The sequence below is a fragment of the Ornithorhynchus anatinus genome, chromosome 13, assembly GCF_004115215.2.
Source record: "Ornithorhynchus anatinus isolate Pmale09 chromosome 13, mOrnAna1.pri.v4, whole genome shotgun sequence".
Classification (NCBI taxonomy): domain Eukaryota; kingdom Metazoa; phylum Chordata; class Mammalia; order Monotremata; family Ornithorhynchidae; genus Ornithorhynchus; species Ornithorhynchus anatinus.
Genome location: NC_041740.1, coordinates 36,126,172 through 36,136,624, shown reverse-complemented (window position 1 = coordinate 36,136,624; position 10,453 = coordinate 36,126,172). Strand labels below are relative to the sequence as shown.

The 10,453-nt window shown below is 50.8% G+C and overlaps 1 protein-coding gene across 2 annotated transcripts in view; it reads right to left on the bottom strand.

The window, feature by feature from the left end:
* Positions 1-231: 231 nt before the first annotated feature.
* SFMBT2 (Scm like with four mbt domains 2) overlaps positions 232-10,453 on the bottom strand; it is a 144,858-nt gene continuing 134,636 nt past the window's right edge. For both annotated transcript variants that reach the window (XM_029077746.2, XM_039913902.1), the window contains 5 exons: positions 10,228-10,403; positions 5,442-5,608; positions 4,752-5,012; positions 3,895-4,023; positions 232-1,622 (listed from right to left, as the gene is read on the bottom strand). In XM_029077746.2, the coding sequence (XP_028933579.1) occupies positions 1,482-1,622; positions 3,895-4,023; positions 4,752-5,012; positions 5,442-5,608; positions 10,228-10,403 (874 nt within the window). In that variant the 3' untranslated portion in view covers positions 232-1,481. The remainder of the gene's footprint in view (positions 1,623-3,894; positions 4,024-4,751; positions 5,013-5,441; positions 5,609-10,227; positions 10,404-10,453) is intronic.

Genomic DNA, 10,453 nt, shown 5'->3' with positions numbered 1-10,453 from the left:
CAGTTTTTAATGGCTTTTGAGCCTAACCTCTGAATGACTTGATTCCTTGGGGAACTTGGGGAGTTCTTCAGATCCACAGAGGACTAAAACGATTCCTTGGATAGCACGCTGGGGATCCAAACCAGCTACTGATGCAGAGGTAACGTCCCGAGCTGCTTCCAAACTTGGGGGGAAGGGAAAGGAGACTCACCAAAGTTTAAGCGGTCAAGGAACGCTGGGGCCCCAAGCCAGGGAGAAGTTTTTTTGATGATGATAGGCAAAGGTCAAAAAAAGGAAGTGAGACCTTTAATGGTGCCAAGGAAAAAAAAATCTGTCTTCATTGAATGTCGAGGCGGAGTAGGCAGAGATGACAGGAACCTGAAAAAGGACTCCCTTAAATCCTGTACTGAGAGGAATTGCAGGGAGGTTCATGATGGGGGAAGCTACCCTTTTCATAGCAAGATGGAGGATGGAGAGGGGATTGCTTTGATGTGCCTGATTCTGTGGGCCCTCCTGCCTCGCCCCTCCAAGCCTCCCTACCCGAGCAGTTTCTGGGAGAGCGGGGGGTCGAGGTGGGAGGGTGACCACAGACATTGTGGCCAACCAGGCCCCAGGCCTCCAGGTGTGAGTCATCTGGGATCCCCCCAGCCCAATTGTTTCTGCCTTGAATCCTGCTCCTGCCCCTATGGATGTGGATTTTGAGAAGCCTACACATCTCTTCATGTGCTTTCACCTTCTGGGCTCGTTGCTATCGGACGGTGAATGAACCTACCCCCGAGCTGACCCGGTTCCAGGGAAATTGGGTGGGACAAAGGGGGGGGGGGTCCAACATCACATTTGGCTCCGCTGCTGCTTCGAGTCTCTTTTCTTCTCAAATGTTTCTTCTGCGCGACAAGTTCCAGCCCAGAATGGAGCTTTAGTTACGATTCAGCTTCTTTATCGATCGGGTTGTGTTACTAGGGCCTGCAAGGCTCTCACTGGCACAAGACAGAAAAAGATTGACCACCAAGAAGGGTAAAGGGCAACAGAGCCAAAGGTCACTCTACACCACCCCACACACACATTTCAATATGAAAGAAGTGTGTAAGGAGTGCGTTCGAGGATCACTTGTGTTCAGCAGAGCCCATTATCCTGTTTGGATGAAGAACAAACCGGTTTGATCCCAAACATTTTCCTTGTGGAAATGCATCTGGCTGGTTGGAGAATCTCAACGGGAGGGTAGCGGAGGCAGAGACCGGAGCGTCCGTCAGGCTGAGGTGGGCCACCTCGTAGCACACTCAGTTCCGCTCTTGAGAAGCGGCTACGGCAGCAATTGGATGTGCTTTAGAAACATGGAAATGTTGAGCAGGCCTGGTGGGAGAGGGCAAATGGGTGGGATGCATCCTTTACAGAGGTGTCTCGGGGCTGCACATTTCAACTCCCTGCTTGGAAAGCAAGTAGCCTTCGGGTGAATCCCCTCCCTCTTCCTTCCCCTCACCAGCCAGGCCAAGGGGCCTGAACGGTCAGTTGGCGTATTGTGCATAGAAAGCCACTTTGACTCTCTCGATCTGGTGGCACAGCTTGATAGCGGGTCCCAACTTCAGTTCCATGCACTCCTGCACAGTCGGCAGGGTGAGCAGCAGCAGGGCTTGGCCGTCAATGTCCTGGTGAGAGAAAAACCGGGTTAGCTGGGGATGATGGGGAGGGTTACTGGAGAGGGAGATGGAGATTCCTTGGAACTGGGCCCATCTCTGGGGGAACTTGGTACTCCCTCCCCAGGTGAGCTAGTCCTCAACAGGGCCATCTGGAACCAAATAGCCAGCTGCGGAGTAGAATTCAAGGGCAATGGAGAGGCGAGCCCACGAGAAAATCTGGGTCTCCTGCAGGAGCTTTCTTTTAATTTAATCTAAAAGATGGTGGAAAGAGAAAAAGAGATGAGCTACATCCTGACGTGCCCTAATAGTACTTCCTGTTCTAGGCTTGTTGTTTTTCCTGTTCCCCCTATTGATGAATCATTTTGGTCTTTCTTTCCCCCATCAGTGAACTCCTTGAAGGCAGGGAACTTGGGCAAGCACTTAGTATAGTGTTTCCCAATCAGTAGGTGTTCAAATAAGTACACTGGTTCCCTGTTGACTCGATGTTAAAATGGGATTTTTGACTCTGGTGTGTCTTTAGGCCACAATCCCAGTACTCAGACCCTGAATGAACAGTTCTCTGAGATGCTTTCTCTAAATTTTCCAGCTTCTACAAGAGACTAGGAGTCCAGAGAATCAGGTTAAAGGAGTGTCAGAGTATTGGCTTCTGGCTTTCTAATAGAGTCATTATGTCAACCAAGTAGAGCCTGCTGGAGAAAGGTCTGACAACCAAGCAAGCTACACAGCGCCACAAACTATCTGGGTAATTACGGCAGAAAGGAAAAAAAACCCAGCACTTTTCCCTGAATTATAAAGAGAATTAAGGGACCTGGGAGTCAGGACGATGGGGGTTCTACTCCCGGCTCTGCTACTTGTCCGCTGTGTGATCTGGGCAAGTCATTTAACTTCTCAGTGCCTCAGCTGCCTCATCTGTAAAACGGGGACTATGTGAGCCCCATGTGGGACATGGACTGTGTCTAACCTGATTATCTTGTATCTACCCCAGAGCTTAGTACAGTGTATGGCACACGGTTAAGCGCTTGACGGTTTCTAGACTGTGAGCTTCGTCGTGGGCAGGGAATGGGTCTGTCTGTTGTTGTATTATACTCTCCCAAGCATTTAGGATAGTGTTTTGTACTTGGATATAAGTCCCTTGTGAGCAGGGATCGTGTCTTTTCCTTATTCTGTTCTTCTCAAGAATCTAATACAGTGCTCTACACCAAGCGGATGCTCAATTATTATTAATAATAATAATAATAATAATGTTGGTATTTGTTAAGTGCTTACTATGTGCCGAGCACTGTTCTAAGCGCTGGGGTAGACATAGGGGAATCAGGTTGTCCCACCTGGGGCTCACAGTCTTAATCCCCATTTTACAGATGAGGGAACTGAGGCACAGAGAAGTTAAGTGACTTGCCCACAGTCACACAGCCGACAAGTGGCAGAGCTGGGATTTGAACTCATGAGCCCTGACTCCAAAGCCCGTGCTCTTTCCACTGAGCCACGCTGCTTCTCTAATCTAAACCTACTCCAGGAAAATCCCCACATAGACATGCTTCTGTTCAGGATTGCCAAATCGCTACAGATGTTGCATGCACTGGAGTTCAGCCTGTGTCTTTTCCTTTGCAGTTGTCCCTATTTTCAGGATGAAATGGTGTCAGACACCAGCGATCTAACAAGCTACAATTTTTTCAACCGGTTCATTGTTCTTTCTGGGTAATTATGACTGTCTCTCAGTCAGTAATCCCTGCCGGAGTGGACTCACAGACTTTTTATTTCCGTGCCCTTTGACTTTGGCCCCCCTCTGCAGCCACCACCGGGTGCCTTGGGGTTCATATAAAAGCCAAACCAGCATCGCGAGTCAGACGACTCCAGGCCCCCGCTCATGGGCAGAGACGTCTTTGGCTTGGTGATAACTAATTAGTACACGAGAGTAATTAAAAGGCTGATTGAGCAGGAAAGGGCTCAAGTGTCCGATCACTTCAAAAGGCTCAGCGGGACATAGTCTCCTACTGGAATGGGTAAAAATGTTTGATTCTAAATATGAAAAAAAATAACATCCATTACACCTGGCATGTTTTCTTTTCCAAGGGAGAATTCAAAGTCAAGGTCCGGGTTCAACTTTTCCCGGTCGCCGGGGAGGGGAAGATCAGGAGAGTGGGAGACCGAGTGCTACTGGCCAGTAAACAATCCTCGGTCAGAGACCCTTCCACCCGGACACCCCGCTGGGGTCAGCCGCCAGAACTGCATGGGGTCTGGGGTAGAGGGAGCCAGGGGAAAGACAGCCACCAGAGTCCCATACCTGTTCCTGAAAAATTTTGGCCAGCGGAGCGCAGTCTGTCAGTTTAATAAACCTCACCACATCCATCACGGTCCACTCGAGCGGGTTACTCTCCAGGACTAGCTTCTCTTCTTCCTCTTGCTTAATTTCCTGCAAAAGTCCAAATGAGAAGGTGAATGTGCAATTCTCTGGCGAGGTAGGCCTCACTGCAAGAATCTCTTTGCTCCTCCTCTCTGAGCCAGACTCTCTGGAGAGGTCCGTGATTCCCAGGTTGGGGGTGGGGGGTTGGAGGGGAGTTTGAGCCAGCTCTTTCAGACCACAAGAGGGCCCTCCAAGAATGTGCTCAATGGGGCCCAGGGAGGGACTGCCGGAACCCGGGGCCAAGCCGCCCTTTTCCGATGGCTGGAACCAGAGGCCAGTGACATCATCCTCATGGCTTTGCTTTTCTGGAGCAACTTTCAAAAACCCTCCTCGAGCTCTGAGGGACCAGCGGCCCCCTCGCCCACACGGAACTGGGAGTTCTCCAGCAGCGGCTGCGGTCAGCCTCTTCGTTACGGCGGCTACCGACGGCACTGAGGACCCCAGGCTCTCCCCGCCACTGCCACCCGCTGACCCTCTCCTCCTCCCCATAGCGTGCTGTAGAGCTTAATGCTGGACGAATGACCACCCCACTCCTAATTCCTCTGGGCTCTAACTGGCCGAATGGATCCATTTTTACTGCTTCAGGCATTATTTTGTGTGCTCGTTGGTCCAATTTGTAGAAGTCCACAGTGCCTTTACTCAGACACACCTGCTGAACCAAATAAAACCAACGTCCCCTCCCGCCCCTTGCAGTTCGCAGCCCGGACCCAAACCCAAAGGACTTGGGGCTACCGCACCTCCGTCCCCTCCTGCTTGGCTTGGGGGCCCGAGTCTCCCTCGGCGTAGGAGAAGGCCGGAGCCCGCCGACTCCTCCTCGCTCTCTCCACCGGCGGGGGGCGGTCGGATTCCGTGCTGCTCCTCAGGGTGACCGCTCTCCGGGGCCGGGCCGAGGGGACCTCGGCAGACGACGTGTCCGTCTGATCGTCCCGGAGTTCCGAGCTGGTCTCCTCGCTTCCCGTATCTTCTTCCATGGCATCTGGGTCCTCCTCTTCACTCTCCTGCCAGGAAGAGGGCACACGTGAACGTGGCAGAGGGGTGGGCCCAACGCAAGGGAGGATGAGAAGGGGTGCTTTCTGCTTGTTTTCTGCCTCTCAGTGAGCTCACCACACCACTGCACCACCGGGAGCCTTGGGCTCTCCTTGGCGGACTCTGGGCCCTTGTGGCCCTCCGAACAGCAGTAGGTGCTCCGCACAGTGCCACACTCGGCATTCATTTGCTCCCGACCCCTCGACAGCCGCCCGTCCACTCACACTCTGCTTCAAGTTAGAGAACAGCCTAGGTGCTGTCCTAGGCTCCTGCTTCTAGCTGCTCTACGCCGTCAGCCTTTCTGTGTGGACTTGGTGGTCACAATAGCCGACCGGGTCAGAGTCAAGTTGGGGGTGTCAGAAAAAGGTGCTTTTAGTGTGGGAGGGGTGGCAGGGGTGTACCTCTGCAGATGCTGCAGTAAAATCTACTGTAGATGATCGCCTTTTCTTCTGCACAAAAATGGATTTTCGCCGTTTCCTGCGCCGGGCTGGCTTGGTATGTCCACTTTCCACACTGTTTTCCCCAATTGGGGGCTTAATGATCTTCTTTCTCTTTCCATAATAATAGGCTGCAGAAGAAATGTACCCAAGATGAAACATAAACCAAAAAAGGGCCGCTTTTATCTTTCAACATCTATCACCGATTCTCTTCCCATCAAGGGAATCAGAAATCTGAGGGGATTTGCGTGTATCAGGAAAACAAGGTTCTATCCATTTCAAAGGGGATGCAGTCTTTCTTCACGGGATTCCCGATCTGACCTGGGGGATGGGGGGCAGGGGGGAAAGGGGACCAAATCGCTGCTCAGCATTTATAGGGTTTCTTGGCTGTCAAAATACCCTGGCGACAATGATCGTCCACCTCGGGGAACTCGAGGCACGGAGTTTGGTCCTGAGCTTCCCTGCTCCCTTCAGGGCAAGACAAGATGGACCTGCTGCCCCCCTGGCATGCTGGACTCTTTCTTCCCCCTCTGCCCTACAAGCCTTCTCAGTCTTTGGCCCCCGGGTTTGAGAAGGCGATGATTCTAATACCAGCATCCACAGGTCAGTGGGAAATGGGCACATTTGAACAGCTCTGCCAAATGAGTCATTCATTTCATGAAGAGAATTCATAATCTCTCAGGCAATTGAAATGGCAATGGAGAGCCAAGTGCCCCCATTATGATCGTGATCAAGAGAGCTCATTAATTAATCAGAGACTCGGTTGTCTCACCATGGGGTTCTCCTTTTCAAAAGGGAAGCAACAAGCAGGGAAGGCAGCTCCCTGGGAGTGAGAATAGCCACAACTGGAAGAAATCTCCATCTACAAAGTTGGTTAACCAAAAATCCTCCTCCCTAAACCTCAGGTGCATTGAAATCCATGCCGACCCGAGGTCGTCACCATCTGGAAAGTGGGTCCGCGCCAATGACCTCCAACACGTATCTATTCTTAGCCCTCCAACCATCCATCCTGAGCCCACCCTAGGACTCAGAAAAGAATATCATGGCCAGTGGGATTTGGGACTAGCTGCATCCTCCTGATGGGTTTCTTGAAAGCCGTGTAAAATACCTAAGAATCTGAAAGTGGTTTCTCTTCTTTGCTATGATTTACTATTTGAAAATACTTTCTGTTTCCCCTCTTGGATTGTACACTTCTTGTGGGCAAGGGACGGGAGTCCTGCTTTCGGCACACTCTTCCGAGAGCTTAGTTTGGTCCTGTGCATTGCGTAGACATTCAATGAACACCCCTGACTGATGGATCGAGGGAGCGAGCGAGTATGCTTCAGGGAAGCATGGTAGCCGAAATGGGCATCCCAAGTCACATAGGGGCTCCTGGACCTTTGGTTTGATAACATGAAATGAGGCCAGGCACCTCAGAGTTGTAGATTTGGGGTCCCTGGCTGGCACCCCCATCCCTCCTGAAGCCTGACTCTTGTGGAAATTCCATCTGGCCATCGGCAGTGTTCGCCGTAAGCCGCCTTGGGGATGTCTGAGATTTGTAGCTCGTGGGACCGGAGCCAGAAAAAATATTTGGATTCCTTTTCAATAGCATTTAATTCTAATTGCAGTCACCTGCTTCCCTGCAAGCCCAGTGGGCTGGGGCTGGGGCCGGGGCCAGGATGGGAGCAGCCTGCAGGAGGGAGGAAAGGAGAGGAGAGGGAAGAGAAGGAGGTGGCATAGCTTGGAAGCCAATTTTCTAATTTCCCCTGGAAAATTCCCGAAGCCAGAGCTGGCAATTTGGTGGCCCCAAGTTCACTCCCTTCATGGTTTGGGTGGCTTTCTGGTGGGGCTGGGCCTGAGGGGGCTTACAGCCAGACCCCCCAAAAGGCAGTCTTGGGCACATCCATGGGAGACTGCACCAGGGGACAGTCACGATGGGCTGAACCTCAGAGGAAGGAGATTGTTTGGCAGAATCTGGCAGTGCTAGGTGCTGCTGCATGACCTTTCTGACGATAAGATATAAGATGATCTCTCGAGGACTGTCGTTTGTTCGGAAATAGGGGGAGTAAAGGTGAGGAAGATTGCTGGGGGAGGGGAGAAAAAGGGCTGTGAATATGTCCAAATCCCAGACACAAAGAATTACTCATTTCACTGCACAACTGGGCCTGAATAGTGCAACTTTCCATACAAGTAGGAATTGTCCCTAAAACTCCGCTTCCTTTGAAGCTTTCCTAAAAATCCACCTCTACCTGGGAGCCTACCTAACTTCACCCACCTCCAGTAATGCCAGAGGGGAAACTTGATGTGTTTGTTGTTGGTAATGAGGTTTCTGGTCCAGGTCTATCTCTTTGTTGTATAGTTGTGTGTGCCCTTTTCTCCTGATGGACTGTAAGCCCTCTGACAGGAGCCATGCCGTAGTCTGCACAACTGGGGGCTTTATTTTTATTACTATTATTATTATTATTATATCTGTTAAATGCTTACTATGATTCAAGCAGTTGAGGCACAGGGAAGTTAAGTGACTTGCCCAAGGTCACATAAGCAAATGGTAGAGCCAGGATAAGAACCCAAGTTTTCTGACTCCCAGGCCTGGGCTCTGTCCAGTAGGCCATGCTGCTTCCCTATAAATAATGGTATTTGACTGCGAAAAAAGAATTTTCCAGTTTTTGTCCTTTAATCCATTCTCCATTAATTTATAGAAAGCAGGTTTTGTAACGTGACGGCTTCAGTAGGAAAGGACTCATTCTATCTAGGGCTTGGCTAAAGGCAAAGAAAATGTCATCGAATCTCCCCGGGCCAGAAAACAATACTTAGAGGAAGGCTGAGCTGTTACCAGGATGCTGAAGGTTGGGGGCGAAGGAGGAGGCAGTTGTGCCTGTCAAAGTGGTAAAAACCCCTTGGGGTGGGGTCAAACGCCACCCAAATGAGATGGGTTAGGATTTGTGAAGGAGTTGGGAGGGAATTACTAAATTTCGGCAGTGAGTTCCAGGCCCTGTCTCCCTGGTCTCTGCGGGGAGTTACAAGGCTGCCGGTTGACAGGCCGAATGGCTGGTCGGTGTGATATGCCGCACCCTCTGCTGGTTGCCTGATGAGAAACCAGCAAAAAGACACACTTCTGGGTGGTGGGGCTGCTTCCCTGGCCCCTTGGAGGTGGGAGAAAGCAGCTCCGGGAGAGGCTTCCAGCTTCCACATTCTCCCTGGGCCTCCCCAGTTGACCTAGTAGTGGTATCGGTATCTATTTAGCACGCTTACTCTGCCCAAAAGCACAGGCTGTAGACTGTAAGCTCGTTGTGGGCAGGGAACGTTTCTATCAAGCCTGTTGTGTTGTAGTCTCCCAAGAGCTCAGTACAGTGATCTGCACATAGTAAGCACGCAATAAGTATCACTCTTTGATTACAAAACACGAGGAAAGAAGCACATAGATAAGATATAGACGTGGTCCCGGACCTGGGTGCATTTCACATTTACTACCGTTGTTCTGCATTTTTAAAGAAGTGGATTTGAGGCATGAAACCATAGTGGCCACTGGCACCACCAGAAGAATAAGACCTCGAATTTGAGCCAAGAGGCGTTCACCCCCAGACTGTCCCACCGCACCCCCACCCCATGTCCCTGCTATGTTCTATAGGTGGCAGAGGTGCCCGGGAACGGGGGTGAGACATTCTCGCTCCCATACTAATGATGGCTGTTGAGCTGGTCAAGTCATGACAATCCAGCAGCCGTCATTAGCAGGTCTGTATTTACACCCCCCCCCAACCCACTCCCAGTACTTCTGTTTATATGCCCAAGCAATTTCACACTCAATTTTTGATTATTCTTCCTGACATCTTCAGGTTATGGACCCTACTATCCCTGTTTTTCTAGCTTCCGTGCTCTCTGTGAATGCGTCTGCCTGTCTTCACCGTTATGTTCTAAGCCCCTTGAGGGTGGGAGCCGTGCCTTTTGCTTCTGTTGTTCTTGCCCAAGTGTTTACCAATGTTCTGCACCCAGTAAGTAATAAATACTACTTATTGACTGACTGACTGAGGAGAGCACTAACTCTTCCAAGCACCAGGACAACTCAGGGAACCCCATTATCCATGTCTCCCTGGTAGCTGGCTTTCCAGGCAGTGGATTAGCTGGTCCAATCCCCTCAGTTCCCCAGTGTCTGCCATGTGACTGACAGACTGACCTGGTTAACAGGAAACAGAAAAAAATAATCAAAATGACCCTTTGCCATACTGGCTAAAGGACTTCCCATTTTAGCTCTGTCCCCGGCAATGTTTTTCAGAAATTAGGCTACGTACAGATCAGACCATGTACACCAAATGCACAATTTCTCCTACAATCCAGGAATCCCAGGGGACCCAAGACAAGAGAGTAGGAAGGAGAGACAGTGCATATCTTGATTCCTTCAGGCCAGCAGCCTAGTTTCATTTGGCCCAACGTGATTCAGAATCAGAGTATTCTATACCGTGGGTTTTTACTGTATGTGTTTGAACAGTATGCTGTTAGGGAACTGAGGAGCGTTGCTCCGACAACCACCAACCGTCTAAATACAGGAGGCTGTGGTGTGGGAAGAAACGGTTGGGGGTGGGGCTTCGGGCATGGGGTGAGCACTACATTACATATTGGGGTTTACGGTGCTCCGCACATAGTAGGCACTCGATAAATACTGAATTTTTCTAGACGAATGCAACCTCCCCCCGACCCATCCTAGGAGAATCAACTGTATTTCTGGTTCTGGACCGGGTGTGGGTGGGGGAAAGGCGGATATTTCTGGCTGGCTTACTGTATTTGGTTTTGGTGTGGATGGAGCAGTTCTCTGGACAGACTTCAGTGACCAGCACCGGACTAAACAAGTTCGGGCAGCACTCCAGCTTGGCACAGACCCTCCGGCAAAAATCTGCTACCTGGTCAGACGTGCGCACAATCTTGACAGTTGCCCTGTAGGTTTTGCCTCTGTATCTAGAAATCAAGGGGAGAAAAACACATCAGGAAACATTGGCTGCCATTAT